This window comes from Apteryx rowi, unplaced genomic scaffold (assembly GCF_003343035.1).
Source record: "Apteryx rowi isolate R43461 unplaced genomic scaffold, aptRow1 scaffold_140, whole genome shotgun sequence".
NCBI lineage: Eukaryota > Metazoa > Chordata > Aves > Apterygiformes > Apterygidae > Apteryx > Apteryx rowi.
The window spans coordinates 1,184,091-1,208,287 of NW_020447642.1; the positions used below are offsets into that span (position 1 = coordinate 1,184,091).

General features: G+C 37.1%; 1 protein-coding gene across 2 annotated transcripts in view; it reads right to left on the reverse strand.

Annotated features, from left to right (window-relative positions):
• Nucleotides 1-4,066: 4,066 nt before the first annotated feature.
• The window catches only part of LEKR1 (leucine, glutamate and lysine rich 1), a 54,936-nt gene continuing 34,805 nt past the window's right edge, over nt 4,067-24,197 (reverse strand). For both annotated transcript variants that reach the window (XM_026057814.1, XM_026057812.1), the window contains exons 5-11: nt 22,502-22,583; nt 17,739-17,816; nt 17,228-17,431; nt 14,253-14,346; nt 10,786-10,938; nt 9,473-9,772; nt 4,067-4,901 (exon numbers count right to left, since the gene is read on the reverse strand). In XM_026057814.1, the coding sequence (XP_025913599.1) occupies nt 4,488-4,901; nt 9,473-9,772; nt 10,786-10,938; nt 14,253-14,346; nt 17,228-17,431; nt 17,739-17,816; nt 22,502-22,583 (1,325 nt within the window). In that variant the 3' untranslated portion in view covers nt 4,067-4,487. The remainder of the gene's footprint in view (nt 4,902-9,472; nt 9,773-10,785; nt 10,939-14,252; nt 14,347-17,227; nt 17,432-17,738; nt 17,817-22,501; nt 22,584-24,197) is intronic.

Here is a 24,197-nt window from a genome sequence, read left to right on the forward strand (position 1 = left end):
GCCTTCTTTAAAGGCTCAGGCCAAGATTACTGGCTCTTATGGCCATGCCCGGCGAATTGTGCTTGGCACAGCAGGCAGCCCGGGGAGGGCGGGCAGGCAGCAGTCTGCCGCCGCTCTGCCCCCTCGCCTCCCGAGGCTCAGCCCACCTGCACGTCAGGGGCGCTGGCTGATACGGCCTTGAACGCTCACCCTGAGTCCTGCAAGGGCCTCGCAGGGCAACGACCCAGCTAAGGTTTCCTTTCCTAATTCACAAGCTGCCTAAGTGGCAGTACTCCTTCACAGCTCGGAGGGAGTCACTCCTGCTTACTCCTAATACTTACTTTACATGCTGTAATTATTCAGTGTAGACTCCCTTCAATTTTAATAGGAAATATTTACTTTTTACTTACATAAATATAGTAAACCTATAGTAAATATATAAATAGACACTAAATATTTGAAACTTCTCTGGAATTGAAGGCTACTGGATAAAAATAAATGGATACATTTGGTAAAAACACAGTATATTAGATAGCATATTAGATATCTTACTATGCAAACTGGTAGTCTAACAGAGGGCTTAATATTTTATGGAGAGATTTAGGACTATACAAATTACTATTCTAGATCAGGCAACCGTATCAGCTCTGTCAAGGAAGATACCAGAAGCCATGCATTAGGCAGGAACAAGACATGGGGTCAGTCACACACACAGACATATTTGTTTTAAGCATGGCATTTTTTTCATATAGCCTTGTGCCATGAGTTCTAGCATACAAGGTCCAGTTTAAGAAAATCCCATTCATAAATGACATTACTCCTAAAAGATGTATTACCTCCAGTAAGTTTTATTTCCTGCAGATGTGCTGATATGAGGCTGTCTATATTCTCAGTGGTACTCCCTGTTCCTGAGTTTCATCCCATTACAAGAAATGCTATGTAAACTTTCCTTCGTTATGTGAAATTAATCTAATTCTTTTTAGAAGCTCATCACTGGTGAAAGAGACATTAATAAATTTAGTGTATTGCTTAGCAGCAGGAGTTCTGGGTTTCTGTGAGGCAGGGAAAGTAAGGGAAATATTGTTCTTGACTTGGTTTGGATCCATGATTTATATGCTCCCTCATGCTCGAAACATTACTTCTGCGACTGTTCTCACTATTTTATACTGCTGTTTCTTTCTTTACAATTTACGAATATACAGCCATTCTTTATATCTGCTGATATTACAGCATATAAACCTTGAGACAGTTGACAAGATCCAAGACTTCAAATCTCTCCTGTGTGCGCTGCTCCAGCAGCACAAATAGGATGAATGGTTGCGTAACATGGAATTAGGGATCTCCTATTATAGAAAGTAGGAATTAAATCAGGATAGGTTGCTTTCCAAATCCGTGCTCTGTCTTTGCTTTAAGTACGGAGACTTCACTGCACAGTGGTGATTTCCAATCAGTGGAGTAGCCCACAGGTAAAAATGTCCAACCTTTTCTTTGATATGAAAATTCAAACATTAAACTTCAGATTAAGACCTCAACTACCATGGGTTTCACCATGATACCTATACGATAGCCATAAAAGTCAGCAAAATAATGTAATAGCATTTACTGTATTTACATGATTTAAGAATTCTTATAATACTGTGAAATACAATTGAAGTCCATCTAAGAATTTTATAAAAAATCTACGTAATAGAGATCTGGAACTCACCACTTCAAGAACTACCTTAATGAACCTCTATTACTTTGTCACATGAAGACTGTAGGTGGTAATGGAATAATGATTTTCAAGCTCGAAGAAGCTAGGATCTTCCCTAAACAAAACAAAAAAATCAGCATTACCACCAACCATAGAAGGGGACCGTCTGGCTGCCCTCGAAACAAGGTTTTGGGAGTGCCATGCATCCCCTTCCTCTGTGCATTTGTGGAATTGCTGAAAAACGGATTTCCTGAGTGTTATGTTTCAGTGGAATTATTTTCACAACATCTTTGAAAATTCTATCTTTCAACACCCTTCAGAAAAATATGATTAACTGAGCAAGGTCAACAGCCCCCGTAGACTGTTCGCACCGTTTCCCAGACATGCTGGTTGTGCTCAGGGCTCATTATTGCCATTGGCCAATAAACCAGTCAATTGTTCTTGAATACAATCCTGGTTTACTACAACTAGACAAACTTCCACTGAGCATAGGGAAGATACAGTATAGCAGAATAAACTTGGTTTCAAAACTACAACTAGGCTCTTCTGCAATTGGGAAAGGCAAGCTGGCCTAACTCATAGCAGCTCTCAGGCTTCCTGTTTAGCCAAAGCTGAGGAAAGCTGAAAGGTGGATTTTTCAGGCTATAGCTTAGACCTCTACCAAGCTGAGCTTATACTCTCTTGCGACAATATTTGTAGTTGATTCTAACACATTCCAGTCAAATGACTTCTTTAACAGGTTCTTTGAAGTTAATGCATAAAGATTGTAAGTTCAGATCCATTCAATTTGCTGTGTGATTGCAGAGTAACGAAGCCATTTCTATATAGCAGTAGCTATCAGAATAACTTTTAAAACACTGAATTTTGTTGCCTTCTGAATTTGTGAATAGAGGATTTTTAAGCTCTTGGATAAACTCTGCTACCATTGAAATCAGTTACGGTTTACTGATGGTTTCAGTGGGAGCAGAAGTCGACTAAGACTGAGCATGCTTTAAAATCTAGCTCTAGATGCTAAACCTATAATGGCCATTTCTTGCACTGCTTTTATTACATGAAATGTATTCACTCTTGCACCACTGGATTCAGCAAAGCTTTTCTAGTATACTCCTGCATGAGTATAGCAGCACATTAAAGACATGGAACACTGCTGTCATTCTGCCACATATAGAACCATCTCATCACACTGAAATCATGAGAAGGTCAAGGTTCATGGTGTGACTGCAAATGCATTCAGGCTACAACTGTGCCCTGTAAAGAAGCAGCTCCATGACACCAAGTGAACAGTGTGTCCAGGTCTAATCCCTAGAAAGGAGCAGTTAATTTCAGTCACTCTGCTGTTGATACGCACCATCTGAGCATCTCCAAAATTTCCTCCTTTAATTTACCTTCCGTGATGTTCTAGTCCAAGTCACAGCCGACAGTTTCTGAAGAAGATGAACTACAATCTTTTGAGGGAGTGTCTCCCAGGGCCCTGTTTTCACCAATAGGCCTTACTTGCCCTGACTAGCCTTGCCTGGGACACCCACCTACGCACCCTCTACCCATTAGCCCAGGAGCTCAATTTAAGCTCATGCCCAAGCCCCCAGTCCTTGACTGAGCAACATTGTAGGTCTACCTGTGTTCGGCCCTGTTCTCTGCTGACCCTGATTTACTGAGTGGACTTCCCAGACCGACCTTGACCTGCCTCATTGCCTTGTATTGTCTGATGACTGCTGGACTGTCATCAGAACCTCCTACTATCACCAAGCTGGGCTTGGTGATAAGCTTACCTGAAAAAATACCAGGTCTCTGGTGGTGTAGTAGGTAAAATCTCAGAACATATCTGTGCTGGCCACCACCGTTTCACTTAGCGCACATGGTGCTCCATATTGACACAAACTACTTTCAAAAGCAGAGCTGGCTTGTCAGACGAGCTGCTATTTCTACGCTCATTTTCTGTCTGCAGTGTTTGCACTCTATCAAAGATGCCTGGGACTTGTTTGGGGTTTTTATGTTCCAAAACAAACCACAGTTCCATGTTTCAAGCGGTAAAATAAAAATATTGATTCTCCTGTGTAACAACTCCCTGCAAACTCCAGCACGTCTACCTTCAAGCTAAAAACGATGCTTAACATAAAGACACTTGTGCGATGAAACTCAAGAGGCAACCGTCTTTTAGACAAACTGTATTAAGTCTTCAACTCCTTGTTAACTACCGTGGCTTGAAGACATGCACACAGAGGGGGAAAGGAAGTTATGGCCCTGACAGTGTTTAGTCTACTTTTTAGTGCTAGAATTTGCCACATTTTCATGCTGAGTAATATATTAGTCCATGACTAGTTAATCTAATTGGCCTAAGCATAACTAGTTGCAAATATAACACCACTCAAGTAAACAATAACAAAAATCTGATTCTAACTGAACAAATCACATTTTTACACCAGAAACAAGCAATGGAATTACACTGGCCAGCACTTGAAATAGAAAAATTACAGTAAAGTGGTTAAGGGAAAATAATAGTTGAAATTGGCAATTATTTTAATTACACCTATTGAAGATGTGCTCTTCTTGGAGTAGTAATACTTTTCTACTTTTCTCATCTTGAAATGTAGATAGCATTTAATTACATTGATAAGCAATGGATAAAGAAACATTATTGCATCAACAGTGCACATATACACAAGTTTAACTTAAAATTGAGTTGTAGAAATGCATGAATTGCATTTGGTAAGATTTGGCCCCAAGGCTCCACAAGTAAATGGTCATTTAATGCACTGAAATGATTTCCACGTGCTCTACACACATGCTAATGCACTGTCCTTGGCATTTTTAGCTATCAGAGCTGACTCAGTTGTCTTCTTATAACTGCAGCAATTCTGCTCCTGGATTCGTTCAGCGAAGATGCCCTTCCTCTTGAAGGATGTGGTGGGGTTAGAACTGGCAAACGCACACTACCATTGCTGTTACGCTTATTGGAGGTGGGTGCCTTAGGAGCTCTTGAAATACCAAACTGTCCTGAGAGATTGATTTCCTTCCCGGAGCTGGGGCTTGTGCGGCTTTTCTGTCCGTAATTATTGACCAGGGCAGCACAGGAGGTTAGGCTGCCCTGGGTAAGAGAACACTGTGATAACGGGAAGTTTCCACTGAGCTTTTTTAGTTCCAGTACTTGTTCCCTGGCTTGAGTCAAAGCTTCAGTCAGCTCATAGCGTTCCTCACACTCTCTGCGCACTGTTTCCTGGAGAAGAGTGTTCTGCAAACAGAAACAAACACTTGCGTTATGAAATGCTATTAGTCAAAAGCGTGCCTATTAAATTCCTCAAGTCTAAGGGCGGGGTGACTGGAGGACACTTGTTCAAAAACGACATGAACCAATGCATGCAGATCCTTCAATACCTCATATTATTTTCATTTCTCTGAAAGTTGCTCAAAGGACACATATCAAAATGTACATACCCTTCACCCTCTCAGAAGACAGTGGAAAACCTGAGGTAGGTTATCAGAAGTTACTTCAGATCTCCTGTCCCATCTTCTAACTAGGGGGAAAACAGGGAATTCTGTTCTTGGAAAGGAAAAGCAATGTATGGAGGGGAAAAAATGACAACACTGAAGTTGATGCCCATCTTTGATCACCATACAGCAAGGGTGGTGAAGGGAAGAGGGGAATGTGACAAAGAGCAGAGACAAAAAAAAGGAGGAATAGGGCGGAGAAGGAGAAGAGGACTGGCTTTTTTATCTTGGCTGTCAGTGTGCCAATACTTTATATGCCCAGCACAACAACATGGAAGGAGAGGAAGAACAAAGAACAGGTGAACAAAGAAAGAACATAGGAGCTGGGGATGCATGTCTTTCCATATGATTACAGGTCATGTGAATGGAAAAACATCTTAACACATAGGGATGGATGCTTACTAATGATGCTTATGTAGACAAAATAAATCTACAGTGCCTAAATGCCTACTGTTGTTTAAAAAAAGTAGTTATGCTAACAGGAACAAAACCCTCAAGTGCAGACTGTTCATAATAAAAAATACAGTTAAAATTTAAGCTCTCATAAAATGGATTTGCCAAATGTCTGTGAGGTCACTTGTCTAATTGGTATGCACGTTCTCCAAAACAAAACAAAACTAAGACAAGAATGTTGACCAATTCACGATATTTGGGAAAAGAAAGTTCTGACTGGCTCAGAAGGGAGAGAATGTACATGGAGCAGAGGGTACTCATGCATGAGGATGCAAATGTAACACAGATGAGGGATGTGAGGAGAACAATAATAGGTGTTCTCAAAGGAGACCGTAGCTATAAGCAATATTTATATCCCAGGACTGATAGTTTATTAATTACTCAATTTTGCCCTATCTGATAAGTCCCAAGAAATTTGTAATCAAACACAACAAATTGGTGCAGTAAAACATTTCTAATCAATGCTTCAGTTAAGTTAATGTATAAATTAGATACAGGCTATAGTACAGGAGCAAAAACTGCGACAGCAAAGAAAAAGCAGTCCTCAAACTTATTCTGAGGTAGCAGACAACTTATTTGTTAAATAATCACAATTTCCTCTATGTGAATACAGCTAGTCAGTGCTGGGAAACCTCGCACGACTAGAATCCCATCTTGTAAGCAATCAGACTGCAGTGATTTCAGTTAAATGGAGAGATTCTCACTGAGAGGGAGGGCTCGTAAAAATAGGAGCTGACTCTGTCCCATAGACAGGAAGAAAAAAAAAATTGCTGAAGAAGTGCTCAGTGACCCATACTGTTATTGTAGTCATTCTCAGGAACAAAGTTATGAACTATTACCAAGAAGGGAACCTTATAAATTAAAACTGGAAACCCTGCAAATCTAGTTTACAAAACTACATTTAAAGGATAAAATAGATAACAGCAGATATAAAAGCTGAGAGAGCAAATATGAAAAGCATGTTAACACGGCAAAACTTGGGAAATCACGTGGAAAATCTCAGTATTGACACAAAAATAGATCTTCAGTTTTAATAACCTTTCTGTAAGTGCTTTGGGTCTTGTGTTGTAGAACCTGTTCTTTTCAGTGGTAAAAATAACTGCTTTAGGGGATTTTATGAAAAGCTAAGAGTAATCCAGGAAGTCAAAACTATTTTCAACCCGGGCAGGGGGAGCCACGTTTACTCTGTCGCCAGGACTGGCTTCACCAGTGTATTGCATGCAGAGGAAACGCACCGAAAACACCGAGCCCAGCGATCGCAACCATGCAGCAGGGCAGACTGCAGTACCTCCTAGCAGTGAAGATATATTTGGCATTCACGAATGCATCAAAGGCACTGGCAGTTTGTGCCTTGCTACTGTTCAAACTTATTTATAGTAATGTGACAAAGTTTGGGTATTACTATGTCACTTCATTATGAATAAGATATCAAAGAAGTTATCTTTTTCTGTATGGAAAGTAATTGTGAACTGATTTTTGAGAATGAATTCTTTATTGATTATTATTTCCCAAATAATTTGGATAAGTGATTTTCAGTTTAGTGGTTCTCACACACTGTTCACTGTGATTATTGATACCCACATAATATGGGACTGGTATTAGTTCCTGACTAGACAACTGAAACTGTTTCAGTGTAACGCAAGTCCCCTGGTACACTATGTAGAACTTGTTCCTGATGCTAATTTTCTTGGTTTCCAGCTGAAAAAAAAAAGTAAATAAATAAAAAGCAAAGGACAACATCATTAACTTAATTCATAAAAATAAGAACCACTCAAAAGCACTAACACAAGCAGAAAATATCCACACACATACTCTCCTAATTTTGCTCTTCTAAGCAAGTGATTGTAGTTGACACAAGGAAGTATATGAACACAGAAGGAAAGTATTTATAAAGACAGTCTCTCTCTGACACAGAGAATGATGAAGTAAAATAGAGAATATTCTCAGCATGCACAACCCCATTGCCTGGACACAAATGTTTGTATGTAAACCTCTTCAGTGCTATAAAAGTAGGAGCTGTAGGCAGGATCAGATCATGTATCACCTTGAAGTGAGGACAAATATTTATATCTGAAATTCTCGATATGATTATGGCAGTGTATATATACAAGGCAGAAAATGTGATAAGAAAGATAATCTTGATGGTACTTTTTTGATGTTTTGAAGAGAGAATACTGCTGTCAGTAAAGTCAGAGCACAGAAATGTGTTACCTCCAAATGCAAGGTGGTAAGCTCTGTTTAGCCAAAAAGAGGTTTTTAAAACTATTAAATTTTGTGTGTTCCTTTCAAAACCTGAAAAATTATGGAGAAAACAAAGTGCATTGTTGCCCAATTATATTAAGTCAGATTTGAGAATTTTATTTTGGTTAAAGCACCTGTGGTAGTAAACATTGGGTAGATGACAGCAAAAAATAAATTCAAAGGAAGAAGTAATGCACTAGCAGCAATCGAAGAGTGGAAACACAGAAGTTTTGTTTAGGCTATCTAACCTCTGCACCAACTGCATGTGAAGAAGCCATTGCAAAAGGGACATCATTATATGCAAAAGTAGAAAGGGGACAGACAGAAATATCCAGAATGATTTATTCTCTGAATATCTAATTCTAATGAGAGCTTAATAAAAGAAGGTTAGATATTAGCTTCTCTGCCATGCAGAGGGTCAATGACAGTCCATGAACCAATTTGGAAACTATTACCTGAAAGTCTGAGGAACTATCATGGTGTAAAGTTTATCATAAAACTAGTTTCAATTTTCAACCATTTTATCTGACCATTTCCTAATATAATCAGAGAAGGAACTACGCTTAAGAGTGGGAAAAAAAGAACATATGAAGAGCTAGGGGAATCTCATGACTAAGGATAACACCCTGTTCCTTATCCTACTAAAGTTCCTTATCAGTATTTGAAGAAGGCCTATCTTTCTAAGGCTCTTTTCCATTATTACATGACAGAACGCCTGCCAACATCCTTCTAATTTCACTAACACAACGATTCTGAACCTTTTCACAGCAAAAATAAACACCAGTCCAAGACCTAATTCATTTTAGAGTTTCATTTTCATTGTTTACCAATTTTTTCTGCTATTAATTACTTGGGAAATTCCAGTCTAATCTTATCTACGGTCACTGATTTAACTTTACACATTTCTCATATAGTAGTACGGCTCTTCCTCCTCCCTCCCATTATATTCCAAACATTCAGCAAATGGCTATGGTAAGAATATCCAGCAGTCAAATTTCTCTCCGCATTTGATTCTTTTTTTAGGCATTCCTACTTTACAAAATGTGGATTTACTGGTGGGAGGCAGGACAAACCCACAATGGGATGGCACGATATACACACGTTCTCCCAAGGTAAAAGATGCAACCTCTCCTCCCTGTCCCTTTGAGATCAGGACTGTGTCCATTCTTGTTTATATTGACAGTATGCAGTTTTTTCTAACAAATCACCTCCAAAATAAGCAAGATAATGGGGAGGAACCGTCATGTTCTAAAAATAAGAAATGTCCATGTTTTCTACTTTGAAAACATGAAGAACCCTTTATGTTTATACTCACGTTTATGTAGCCTGATGTAATGTGAGGCTAGAGACTAAAATCTAAATATCTTACAGGACTTGAAAAAGGTTGTTTTTTTTTTTAATAAAACAATAGCTGAAAGACTTGCCTAATTAAAAATTTCACATATTTTGTGATACTTTCTCTTTATGAAATTGTCATGGATTTGCTCTACAAACCATTAAATTTTAAAGAACTTTCAAACTGTATGTACCAGGGTCCAAAAACATATGCTTTGAAAGAGTTGTAGAAATCACATGTCTCTAAGTAAAAATAGAAAGGCATTTCTTCAGTCATGTTCCTACCTCCTCTTGAACTTGACTCAAAGTGTGAATCAGCTGGGTTCGCTCCTGTGTTAAGTTTTCCAGTTCATCTGACTTCTGTTTGATTTCTTTCCTCATATTATCCAAAAATGATTCATTATTGTTCTTCTCCATCTTCAGCTGAAATTCAAGCTCAGTAATTAGTGCTTTCAGACTCTGAATATCTTTTTCCTTATCTTCATCTTTCTCTGCAAGCTTGACCTGGGCATCTTGTAGCTTCTTTTCAAGAATTTCCACTTCCATCCTTAAGCTATTGATGGCACTGGATATTAATTCAGGTATCTGCATGACAAATATTGCATTAGTCTACATTCAGTTGGTTTCTTTAGATATGTAGAATTAAGTATCAGACGAATGTTAACTTCAGAAGAAAAATGCAAATGTATACATATAGGTCCTCACAGATATAAAAAAATGCTTTGAATTTACATAATATCTTCAGAGGATATCAGAGATCTCTACATGTACCAAAACTTAGGAAAAGAGAGATTAAATAGTGTGTCCAAGATCAAACAAAGAAATAACTATGTAAATGGGAAAACTTAATTTCTTTACAGCAAGCCAGTATTTCTGCAGGGTTTTAAAATCATAGTCAAATTACTGTAAATCAAGTCAAATGACTTGTAAAGTGAACTATATTAAACTGTTATTTTCAGCTCTTTAAAACATGGTGTAGTGTAATGCATTTTAAATGTAATTTCATTGAATTTCTTTGATTTTCCAGATATCTCAAGGAACATGTTAAACCCATTGAAAACTAAGGTTACAGGCACAAATTTCAATTTCTCTATAAAACTTGGAAAACCCTAGATCTGGGTAACTGGGAATGGCAAACTGTGCGTGACGCAACAAGCAATGGAGACAAGAGAAGCAGGTTACTGACCACTGGATCTTAGTCCATAAGTGCCGGATTAATGCGGGAAGGGAGAAAACAGGGCTGACGGATCTGTAACAACCTGTCATAGTCTGAAACAGTCCAAAGCCTTTTAAAAGATGACTTTATCATTATAAATATAATTAGCAGCAACACTGTATGGACATAGATGAACTCTGGGAAGGAAAAACCTGAGAAAAGTAAGAACTTCCACAACATTTAACTTTAACTGGAATAATTACTTCTTAGACTGTTACATTTGAAAAAGAGTGAACTATATGCAATATACCAAGATTGGGTGAAATGTCATATCATGTAGATGAAGAACTACACAGAAAGAGATTTTTATGCTATAATATATAATTTTTCAAAGGCTTACATTATCTACTGCCACAAAAATTTTCTCTTGAGTGTTACACACCTGCTTCTGGAGCTCTTCTTGATCTCTCTGATATTTTGTGATTAATTCTTGGTGTTTTTGTCTCTCAGTGTCAAGTTCCATTCTCGCTTCTTCCTTGACTTTAAGAATAGCTTCTTTGTGTTGTGCTTCACCTTTAGCCAGGTCAAGTTCCACCTAGGAAACAAGTGTTTTTTAATGGTATGTACCAACTTATCTTAAAATACCTTCCAGATTCCACACTACCATAATTAAGTGATGTGAACTTTGGCAGACTCAGATTTTGCATGCTAACCACACATAACTGAACGACTGCAATTACTAGACTCTGGCAATTAAAAGCTCTCACTTCCCCTTGACTCACGGTAGTACGAAAGTTTCCTGCTCCCCACCGAATAGCCTACCTGAGTCATATCTGGCAGCCCCAGGAAGATGTCTCACAAACCCTACGGCATCTCAAGTGGTGCTAGATGCCTAAGCTCAGGCAGCTGAGTCTCACTCCAAATCACTGTGAAAATACTAAATTCTAAAATCTTTAGCTGGTTCTTAAGATAGATGCCTTTTTTCTGGAAGCGCTTGCTCAGTTAGTAAAACTCTGCTCATTATATTTTCAAAGGCAGCAAATATATTTCACCGTAAATGACATATACTGTACTAACAATAGGCCATAAGCTGAATATTAAAAGTATGAAGATACTAATTCTATCTTTCTTATAAAATCATTTTTTGTTCACGCTATGCCATTCAGTTTTGTCAATGAACAACAGTTCACCATATGAACTGTTACTATTTGTTTGCTCCCAAGGATCAAACTCAGACAGCACACACACTTCATCTGAGCTCTTACAACTGTGGAATGTGGTACACGTTAGTCCTGCATTTCTGTTTCCTCGCATGTGTTTCCACTAAATCTAGTCTGTTCTAAGTATCAAACACCTAGCAGAAGGAGGATGTACAGGAATTCCAAGTAAATCCCACAGAAGTTCAGTTAGTATCGCACAATGTTTTTCTCTCCAGGCACTGGCCCATACAGGTAACGTAGAGGCAGCGCTGCTGACCCCAGCTTCAAGTCTCAGTTAAATGCAACGCTGAGCTTCCAAAGCTAAAGGAGATGAAGGAGGCAGTTCACAACTGCCTCACCTTGCTTTACAGTCCTGACATCACTGCATCGATGGCAGGCACCTGGGACACCTTCAGGTCCAAAAACTGGAGAAATTTAAGTGAAAGAACTGCAAATTCTGGATAAAATATTCCAGTCCTTAAGGCACCACAATATGCACTTAATATTATAAATTCAAATTTGAAAATTCAGCAATGATTTCCTCAAAATAAAAGCCTGGATTTTGAAGGAAATACTGAAGGTTGTATTTTGAAAAATATTTTCACTAAACCAGCATGCTAATATTGTATTACTGCAGGCTGAATTCTAATAGATTTACTTGTAATGTGCTAAAAGATTATAAACACTATGGTAAACATGTACAACACTATGCTAATTACTTAAAATTATTAAAATCAGAAAACCCAGAATGAGCTTAACTATAATGATCTAATTTCATACACTAATTATGAGCAAAAGTATAAAAAATCCCTCTAACTCTTTTTGGGGAAAAGAAAAATATTCACAGTTCTGGGCACGGAATAGGCACAAACCCCCCACTCTGAATTAGCTCAAAACTGGTATATCATAAGACCCTCAAAATAGAACACGTTATTATTATTATTATTATTATTATTACTATTATAGCATTATATATGTATCTTCTACATCACTAGATAAAAGAATTAGGTTTCTAATTGTAGAAAATCATAGGATTCAATGACTCCACATTATTCTAGAAGCAAATTATGTGTTGGAGGCTACTTGATTGCAAAGGCTAATAAAATATATCAGCGGTATAAAAAACTGAACTCAATTTGAAGATTATAAAAGCATTTTTTGCATTTAAACACTTGATGTTAATATAGCTGGTAACCATAACAGGAAATAAAATGGTAGCTGGTCTTCAAAGACCCTGCTTTACTTGAAACCACAGAGACTACTAGTTGCTTTAAAACCACTTGCATGCCCCTCATTAATTAAATACAAAAAATTAAATACAAAACAAATGTTTTCATAAATTTAAAAGTTTTATAAAAAAGAGAATTGTTATGTTTGTTCCATCACATCAATTTAAGGTTTATTTGTTTTTTTAAATATAAAGCTGGAACATTTTATACTTATGCAATAGCACACTATCCAAAGAAAAAGATAACTTTGTCACTTTGTCACATTTCTGATTCTTTTGTCTGACAAGAACATTTTTAGAGCACTTGATGTTCACATTTTAATAGCTGTGATTCCAAAGATGCAATTGCTCTCTATTACTAGTAGTAGTCTTTATCTTAATTTCAGTTGAACAATATATTGTGATTATGCAGAGAGTGTGACCTCATTCTAAAATTATATCCTCTGATAGAGAGATTAAGAAGTTTTAAGAGAAATGTAACTGATCTTAATTGCTAATAGACCAAAAATTTTTCTAAGACTAAATAAAATTTTCAGACACTTACCACACACTGAACCAAAAAACATGACGATGAAAATTTTAATTACAAATTTTATAAGACTTGAATCAGAAAATTCAGAGTTCCTGTTCAATACTATTTCTAATTTTTCCTTTACAGTTATTTTAATAATGTCTTATATTCATTTTTTTTTAATTCACTTTGTGTGAAAGTGTTTCAGATTAAAACAAAGTTTACATGCCTATAGTTTATGGTAAATAAATTTCCAAATCCCAGTAAGACCTAACCTGTAAGCAGAAGGGTCTGTGTTCTCTCCGTTTTGAGAACAATGCGCAACCTTATTTTTCCTGTGAAAGTACTTCCAAGATTAAATTTATGCTTTTCTATGCTTCTTTCCTAGATTTGTCTGGACAATGAACGTAGACGCTGATGTGTACACACACATAATCCTGGTGCAGGGCTCATAACCCAGACTGTCACACAAAAAGGGACGGGGTATGTTGCATAAGTACATTCACCTCCCTGGAGCTTCTTTAGGGCAATGACCTGGAAGACTGCACACTTCCCACCGGATTCTGCCCTTTGGTATACAACAGGAATGCAAGTTGCTTGCAATATCGGCGGTTCAGTGGGCTCACGTTCTGCTTCTCAAACCTGGGCTTTCAGGGGGTTGCACTCTTAACACAGACACTTCACAAACACCCGGAAGCCTGGAATGCCTGGATCATACCTGAACATCGGCCAAGGCTGCAAATGCTCATACTAGCTACTTTTCACATTCAGTTCTGACCTATGTAGAGAGATCACCCATTAAAACTTCTCGTATAAAGAAGTTACTTGTTATGTTATTTGTTTGAAGTTACGTCTATTGACATATTTGCACTTGAGGAGAGAGATATCTGACTTAGCACACAGATTCATGACAGCTGACTGGAACTGAAGAAGATAAATGAAAACTGTGCCAGCTACACATCCAGCATTACCTTTTCCCTCCAGTTATCTTCATTCTGCACCTTCTGTCTTAATGTTTCCTGCAGGTGCTCTGTTCTGTTCTGATGAGAAATCAGCATTAACTCCCTAGAAACCACAAAAACTCATATGTAAATATGTGCTCTGCCTAGACTGAGGGTATGCCGTTTTCTTGCAATTAAGCCCTTTGTGACAAGGGCTCATCTCTTCCTCTTTGTTTAGTACTCAGCACAGTAAGTCCTTGCAATCCTGTCCGGAACCCCGAGGCACAACAATAATCGCTATTTAGCATTTGCATAATACTGTCACATGCTTTAGGAATTTTATTCTTTTAAGAAAAGAATATAGTTGATTTTTCTTCCAAACATACTTATGTAAATCTTAAATATCTTTATATTTCTCAAGTCAAATTTTGGAGAACACTAAATAACTGCTAAAATATTCAAAACAAATTATTATATTTAATGAACTCAAAATATTAGTATAATTAATTTAAAAATGGCAACAGGTTTTGAATTAAAACCAGAGTGGTTGCTATTGTTATAGGCACCGTTTGTTATGTGAGGCTTGTAGAACAAGAGCCCTGGAGAGTTTAAATTCTTGTACCTTAATTACAATTTACATTACATTAAATTGCAGCTTACCAACTCTAACAACTCGCGTATCCAAACTTTAAGTAGATGGGAAGTAGTCTTAAATTAACATGTAACACGTTTTTACGCAGGTACTCAGGTACAGCGGATATTCAAACCCTTTAAATCTGAAGACAGGTTAATGCCTCTTGGTGCACATCACTGTCTCAGAAAACGCTTTATCTTCTTCAAAAGCCACTTTTCTGAATTTATTTCCCCATTCCATACCATTCAAACAAACAAGGTACTGCCATGTCTTTGGCCTTACGTAGGGGACAGCACTTTCTATTTTGCCAATACAAGACAGGCTGATTTATCAGTAACTGAAAATTTATTAGCAAGACACTTCCGAATAGTAACACCAAGCCTGTGATAGTTATAAACAAATCTGGACAAGCAGAACACATTCAAAGCAAAAAAAATTGGGATTTATGTTCTTAAGTGGAGAATTCTTAAACAAATGCCCACAAATTTGATGCCCTCTCAGAAAATATGAGCCTCAGAAGCTCAGTGCTTTATTTTCTACATTTGAAAATTACAGGGAAAACGGAAGCTTCATTAATACTTGAGAACCTTCAAAATAAGACTAGATTTGTGGGAAGTTGTCCACAAACTTTAGTGAATACTAGGTCATATCCTATAAATAAGCATATTGCTACATTTATAGCATTGTTGCAGTTGGTAAGTTCCTAATAATGTGAGTTACAGGAATTTGAACTTTCCAAGGCTCTTGCTCTGCAAGCCTCACATAACAAACAGTAACAATTGCAATAAATGAGTGTTTTGATTTGGCTTGAATTGAAGCCCTAGATTTTAAAACAGGGCTTTTTTTTCTCCTTTTTTGCTTTATAGACATTTTGTTTTTCATTCAAGTTTTGTCCATACTCAAATAATTTTAAAAAGCCATCCAGTGAACTCCAAAATTTCAGAATATGATTTCAGGGCTGTCAAGGCTCTCAGCGTTTTGCCCATCGGAGTAAAATAAGGCCTTCCGGGTGGCAATGACAGGACAGAACTGCTCTGAATAGAAAGGCAAAACGGTGACCTCGGAATTCAGGATATACAGCTAGAAACAGCAGGTCTTTGCCCACTCTGCCCCGTTCCCGTGGCCAGGCTCCTCATACCCTTGTCCGGAGCCTCTCCTCCTAGGTCCTGACGGCCACCACCGGAGGGGCTTTTCAGTCGTGCACACCTGGAACTCAGAGGCTGCCATAAACCCAAACAGACTACGCTATAATTCTTATGTTCAGAACAACCGCGGTGCCAAGGCTTAAATACAGTATATCCTGTTAATAAGCTCAGTGATGACTTCTGCCTGTGTGAAACAAGAATTAAAAGAGCCTTGGCCCTTGGGAGGAGACAGAAATTCTCATCCAACATTTAAGGGTGAAATTTTGCTTTCGAGCAGTTACTGAATAATTGTCCCCAACAGAAATATATGTACTTTTCTTTGAAGTACCTAGGAATGGCCAACAGATTATATTACCCAGTATAACAATTCATATATTCCTATGATCTCCCATGCACTTTGAAAGGTTGATATAGCCAGTTCTATCCTATAATAAAGACATTTTTAGAAAGCAAATTATGTAATTAATGAACATGTGACATACTTGTTTCAATAACGTTAGCTGTTTTACTGAACATAATATCTAACTTTGCATGCACCTCAATATTCTACTATTTTACATGCATATAAATGTTGAGATCTGTCCCTGATATTAGAATTAGGTTGGAATAAATTGGAATGGTAATGGAATGAAACAGAAGAGTAGGACAGTAGAATTCTCATGGAATAAAATTATTATTGCAATACAGACAATTTCACAGGAACTTGCAACATCTGTGTAAAAAAGTTGGGAGATTTCACTTAAAACTGCACTACATTATGTACTTAAAATATTCTTTACTGCAGACTTTCTTTTTGATCTAAATCCATATTTTTCTTAATTTGTCTCATTTTTGCTACGGTAAATTGCTAGCTTTTATTACAAAGACTAAAGGGAACATCACTGATAATGAGGAAGATGAAACTGTTCATCACTTCCTTAATGTTTTGTTTTTTCACTAGTCTCAAGGTTAAAGTTGGCTTTTTATTGCATTGCAATAACTTGGAATATAGCAATATCACTAAAAACTATGAACGTTCCTTTTGCTTAAAAATTTATTGGTCCGTGACAGCTATTCCAACACCCTTGGCACAAAGTATGCCTGGTGTTTTACAGATGCTTGTGATAAAAGCAAGAAACGTTGAGTATCTGGCAGAGGAGGAACGTTTTATTTTTAATAAATTTCCAAAAAGAAAAATTAGGCTGAATGTACAGTCAAATTACATTATCTATGGTGACTCTGTTTACCTTTCTTGTTTCAACATCACCACCTCTTCCTCTGTTTGTCTAAGAAGAGATTTAAGCGTTTCTATTTCACTTTCTGATCGACCGGTTCTTCTTTTTAGATCTTCTTCCTTCCTCTCTTTCTCAGCCACTTCTTCCTGTAAATGTTTGCATACTTGCTGGCAGATTAATAGTGATTCCTCCTTTTCCTTTAGCTCTTTTGTAAGTCTACAGATGAAATAAAAATGTATGAGCATCATAGTTATTATATTCTTATTTACAGACAGAAACTAAATGGACTGAATTTGTACAATGTTAGACAAAAAAAGAAAAAAGAAAACAGAATGTTAGACAAAAAAAGTACAGTACCTATTTTTTTTTTTACAAAGGTAAATCTAATGACTAATACAAAACTAGAAACTGAAAATAGTAAAAAGTGACTGTATAAAAGCTATACTAAAATCATAAAATTCTTTGCTCTCATCATTCAGAAATGCATCTATGTTATATTATGCCACAAAATTTCAAAATTTACCTTGATTCAGAAATTCCATTTTCATATTTCATTTTTTTCAGTTCGTTTTGACAGACATCAACTTCTGTTGATTTCATCCTAAGAAAACGTTAAAAAATGCACATTTTTCCAAATAAACGATAGTCTTTACTTATGCAATAACTTGAACATCTTTTATTAATTTATTATCTAACTTGTATTTTCTATTTTAATTAAACACAAAATCCTGAACAACCTGCTTTAAATTGTCCCTGCACTGAGAGGGGTGGATCATTTCCAAACTATATCATCTTACGATTCTGTGAGTCTAAAAAATGTTTTATAGGTTGTCTTTCCCTCTGCAAATTTTCAGATAAATAAATCTAAAGAGCAAAAAACATGAAAGATAAACATATTTCAATTTCTGCCTTAACACACCATAGTATTTAATGCATGTAATTTTAAGTATGTATTTTTATGAAATCACTATATGGGATCACGCACAGAACAACAAGTGATGTTTATGTGTTTGAGAGATACTCTGTTCTTAACTGGTAGTCAGTCCTTAGGAGTTGTTGTTAGTGAAAACGGGAGTGAAATTCAAGTTTAAATAAGCAAGCAAAGGGATTACATTTGTACTGTGTAAAAAAGTAAATTGTGAAACTCATTCCTGTGGGATGTTGTGGAAGTGAGAAGAAAAAATGGATTTAAAAAGAGATTAGACGAATTCATCAAAAATCGTTTTTCTAACATTATTAAACTTCTGTGACAGGATGCAACCTCTGACTTCAGTAGTCTCTAAACAGACTGTCAGAAGATATATTAGGGGAAGGATCATTTCATACTCGCTCTGTTCTTACTTTTTTTCCTAAACATCTGCTGATAGCCACTGCTGGAAACAGGATACAGCGGAAGATGAACTTTTGGTCTAATTTATTGCAATGGTTTTTGTGTTCGTAAACTTGGAATAGTCTTCCATTAAAATTTCTAATTATAGACCTATACGAAATGAATTAGACGTCTTGTTGCTAGCTCTCACTAGTAATAATAGCACGTCATATTTGTGCTAGGATAGTCCACAGAGGGTCCAATTAAGATCGGAGCCACATTGTGCAAGGCAGGTAAGACTGTCCCAATCTCAATCTAGGCAGGCAAAGCAGATGAAGGGCTGGCGCACGGACGTGCAGCAAGGTACCGGAGCAAAGAGTGGGGCTGTCTGCCCCCGTGCTGCCTTACAGCTCCGCGGGCCGGCACGGCTCGCTCCTTTTGGGAGCACGGAATTGTGGTGAAAGGAAATTCATTAAGCGAAAGGTGCAAAAGACCCTGAAGTGAGGATACAGAGGTGGTAGAGGAAGGAGAACAGGGGGCTGCGGAAGAAGGTGAATTGAGGCCAAACTGAAGAGGCTGCAAAGAAAGGAGTACAGGTCTGCTGGGACGAACAGCCTAAACCAGAGAGGAAACTATTTCCGAGTGAAATCTGAAGCACTTTGCTTCTGATGACATCTGATGGGGTTTCAAGCCCCATCCACACAGTTCCTTAGTGCTTATATCTAAGATGTTTTAAGAATGTGTCTCTAAAGGGGAAAAAATTGGATGTTGTTAAATATTTTGCTTGAGAAAGCAAGGAGTTTAAGAAATACACCAATATTTCAAAGAAGAGGTTTTTCAAAATGTCCAGTTAATCCTGATACATATTTTACTAACAATTCCAGATGGAAAATTAGACTGTTCCAAAAAGTTATTTATTGTAATTGGAGAACCAGACCACTGACACAAGTGTGAAACCGTAGCATCTTAAAAATTCCTTAAATCTTTGTCTACACCTCCTACAAATTTACAAAATCTCCTAACTGCAATCTGATCATGATTCCTGTGGTGACCATTTCTATGGCCGTCATCTCAGTTAATAACGTAAAACAAGGCCACTAGTCACTAGAAGGGATGCTGCTACTTCAGTAGCCTTTGCATCTATACCTCACTGCTTTCTATTTGTGAATAAGGCAGAAAATTAGTAACATTATTCTAAGTACTCCATTGAAACTCTTATTTTTTGTGAAGACTAAATAGATTACTGCTGATTACATTTCTTGACGATTATTGGACATGAACAATCTCCTTCCCACATAACAGCAGTCCACAGTCCTGCAGAAGAATGAGTTGGGTACAGAGATTCTGACCAAATGATAAATGAATTTAAATTTTTAATTACAAAAAGAATTCATTCTTCTTTCTACACAAAAATTGGATTTATGTCAACATGCTCGTTTTAAAATAAATATCTCTTCACCTTAATACAAAAGAAGACTCATAATTTGTATTTTTGAGTCTGCAAGTGAAAAGGACAAAGATAGAAAATTAATATTCTCAGAAAAATCTACAGAAGGCAAAAAGCAGATAAAGAGTTCCATTAGTTCTATCTAACATTCTTAAGTAATACAATTTACATTTTCAATGTAATCTCAGACCAATCTAGGATCATAGTTCTTGTTTCGGCCAACAGGAAATTATAACCTTGCAACACTGATGAATGTTTCAAGTAAGATGTGGATAAAAATGAACAAGTAACAATTTAGTAGGTAAGAGGGCTGGAAACTTTGAAGGTTTCTTGTCATTATGTCATCATTTCACCAATTAATAACCATGGTTAAACCTCATATTTATATTTAAACAGATATAGAATATGTTATTTTATTAAATTGTACCCATATTACATTGAAATTTTAATATTACATTTGGAAACACTTTAGTGTGTATATAACTGTGCTCATGAAATCTTTTTTTCATACTTACACTTCCATTATCATTAAAATACTTTGTTGCTAAGCATTCTAAATATTTGCAACTTTGTTATGATCAGATTCTCTGAATATAGGAACTGAAAACAGAAAGTACATATCATAAAAGAATCATTTAAATTTCAGGAAAACCTATAAAAAAAAAAACCTATAAAAAAAAAAGTGATAATAGCTGGTGTTAAGATTGGCCTTACTAGTTCATCACTCCTGAGTTTAATATTTCAAACAGTAACATTTATTTTCATTACTGTGTTATAAAAGCTGATGCTATTTCTAAATTATTTTCTATTCTAGAAAGCAAGCAATGTGAATTTTAAATACAGAAAAGCACTCAGGTCTTTGATCCTACAGCTTTTAAAAATGATGAGAAAACTCTCATTAAGGACCATAATTTAGTTAGGAAGAGACCTCTGGAGGCCATCTGATCCAACCTCCTGCTCAAAGCAGCGTTAACTAGATCAGGTTGCTCAGGGCCACGCTCAGCTGAGGTTTGAGTATCTTCAAGGACTGAGATGCGCCAACCTCTCTACGCCTGTTTTGCAGCGTTTGATCACCGCATGATGAAAAAGCTTTCCCTTACATCCAGTCAGAACATCCCAGGTTCCGAGCTGTACCCATTTTCCTGTGTCCTACCACTGTGCTCTTCTGAGAGGAGCCCACCACGATGGAAAGCAATCCCGAACAGAAAGCAAAGCGGAGTCAGACTCAGTAACTGATCCGGGCCACACAGCTACAGCTCTGGATTTGGGGTGCCTAACACAGCTCCTACTGCGGTCAGCAGAAAGCAGCCTCAGGGCGAGAGGGAAGCTTTGGAAAATGACGTGACTCCACCACGTCCCCTCTCCTCGGCCATCAGCAGGGAAGGTGGTCGGTAGGCCACACCTCACGCGGCCCAAGCTCAGGTGAAGCTCAGGTAAGCTAACAGCCTCCTCCATATATGCCAGAGAAGATACAAAACCCCGAGGCTCCAGCTGAGTGCTTTTCGCAGTCGCATTACCAGCTCCTTCCTCCTTTCCCTCTTTGAAACAGGATTGCGTTCTTTGAAAAAAATAGATATGTCACATTGTTTTTTCCATTCTTATGTTTAAAAACTAACCCAGAAGAACAGTGTGCAACAGCACAAACAATGGTTAAAAAGAGGTGTATCCTCTCCCCTTATTTCCTCAAGTTTTGATAAAGGGCTCATTTCTTCCCTCCCTTCACTTTCGGACTACGGCAGAAGTAGTGGGGCCTTCCTTCCCCCGAGAGCGGGACCGAACACGGAGCGCTGCTGCCAGCGACACCCGGCACCTCCCCGTGCCAGGACGGGCACTGCTGCGTGACGGCGGCACGGGCCAGTGGTTTCAGACATGCTTGCTCTTGCTCAGGCTGAGTTATTAGCAGCTCTGTGATGAGCGCTCTCTCCTCAGCCAGTGTGCTTCAACAGCTCTGACATGTATTTGATGATATTTTCTTTTTTCTCTGTTAATTTAGATTTTTCATACTCTTATCTGAAACCATAGGCATAACACAGTAAAATCACAAATCATAATAACCTACTGATGTATGTGAAATATTCACAGTAAATTTACATTTGGTAAAAATTAAAAAAAAATCGTAGTCACTGATCAAATAATAAAGTTTCTGAATAGTCTTATTACACTCTTCCCTCCACCCCAAATCTAGAATGTGAGCTACTTTCCACATACGTTTCTAGTCCATAAGTTAAGCGGGCTCACAAAGTTTATCCTAAACTTGAGTATTAAATGAAGTGTCAGATATAGCTGATTTAACCCTCCTCTTTGCTGTATCATTAAACACAGCTGGAGAAAGAAATCCCTACTTCCACAGACATGTTCAGGCAGTTACGAACACAGACTATTTAATATGAAGACAAAATATTTTCTCTATTGGTCGTAACCTTCTCAAACCACTCGGACGAGCAGCAGTGCAGTTCTCTCTCTTTGCAAGAAGCATGCAATTACAGCTTTAGGCACAGATGTGGAATAGTCAAGCAGATGAAAGTCTTACATGAGCAGCTTTTTGTAGTGGTCCATTTCAGCTGTTACTTTCTGAAGCTTGAGTCCAATTACCTCTACTTGATTCGTTAAATCTGAAATTAAAACACATTGGTTTCATGTCTGTATTTATATTAAAATAATTAACTTTTGTACATGTCGTGTTTATTTGCATCTCAGATATGTAGCTCCTCATTCCCACATATGAGCTTACCAACTCAAACAGGCAAGCCAGTTCATTCCAGCACACGCGGATCTAAACAATGCAAAATATCCATCCCTGTAAACAGTACAGTGTTATGATTTTTAATATTTGAATTGATTTGTCACTGCTTACAACCATACAAGCCAGATGCTTACATTTCCTTAGGAATAACAAATTACTTTTACTGAAAAAGTTGGAAAGATGTTGCACTGCTATAAATTTAATTTTAGAACAGTCTTTTAATTTTTATTCTTATGCTAGCACAGATTGAATTTATATTACGAAGCTGGTTTGATATTATTAGATTTTTTTTTTATTCTACCAGGAAATATCAAATTAAACTAATTGTAAATGCATAATACTTTAAATCATAAAAACAATTGCACATAATACTGAGAGCAAAAGCATGCGGGAGGCTGGACAGGAAAATAAGCTGCAAATGCTATTTCATATAAAATATTGAAATTGGCCCAATGCTCCTACATATTTTCTCTTAGACTTTCTTAGACAAATGTTATTGTTTTGAACACATTATCCATCAGTTTCAATCAGCCGTTGTCCTTTTCCAGTATGAATTCCAGTCCTTTTCATCTATATGATTGGGTTAATTCTTTTTTTTTCACTTGGAAAAAAAAAATCTTCCTAAGAAAATACTAAGTAATGATAAAAGTAGTTAAATATCACTCATTCTGTACAGTCACACTTAAATGAAAAACTGACAAATTTACTCCTAACAGACACTGCAATGCTTTCGATTTATTAGCTTTCAACCCTTTTAGTAATCCTGGTCTCTTCAAGCATGGTTTTGCAGTGAAGACAGAATTCAGTTCTGCGCTTTGAAAAGAATCAACTATTTTGTTGCACACCGGCAATAAGCGTGTGTTACGCAAAAATACAGCCTTGTTAGAACAGAATGAATTTTCTCACCATTTACAAGTAAATCTGTTAATTTGTTTATGCGTGCAAACTACTTTTAAAAGCTTACTTAAAATCCTTTAGTTATATATATTAGACCATTTTGTCTCAAACAACAAATACATTTGTATACAGTTATACATCAAAGAAATCTCATCTAGAGTTTTACCTGTGGCACACTAGTATACAATCTTAAAAATTAAATCTGAAATCTTAGCACAGTAATAACTTAAAGATTTGAAGCCCATAACATAACAGCATGAACCTTAATCTGACTCTGATCCTCATGAACATATCTAAATATGTCCATGAACAATGAGAGCTGGCTTTCAAGAAAACGTAAAACTGATCTGAAATCAAAGTTCTTTCTACAAAAAAGGCATACCCCTGGAAACAGGGTAGGACAGAACATTGCAATGAACCTAGAAATGAAGAAAAAGCAAGAATTTTCCTCAAAACGCAGTAGCAAACTAAAACAGCTGACTTCCTCTCTAGAGGTAAATTCTACGTACACAGAGAAGCAAAATCCTCAGTTTTCAAAACCTCTCAAATATCCTCCAAGAAGCCAAATCTAATGTTGATTCATATT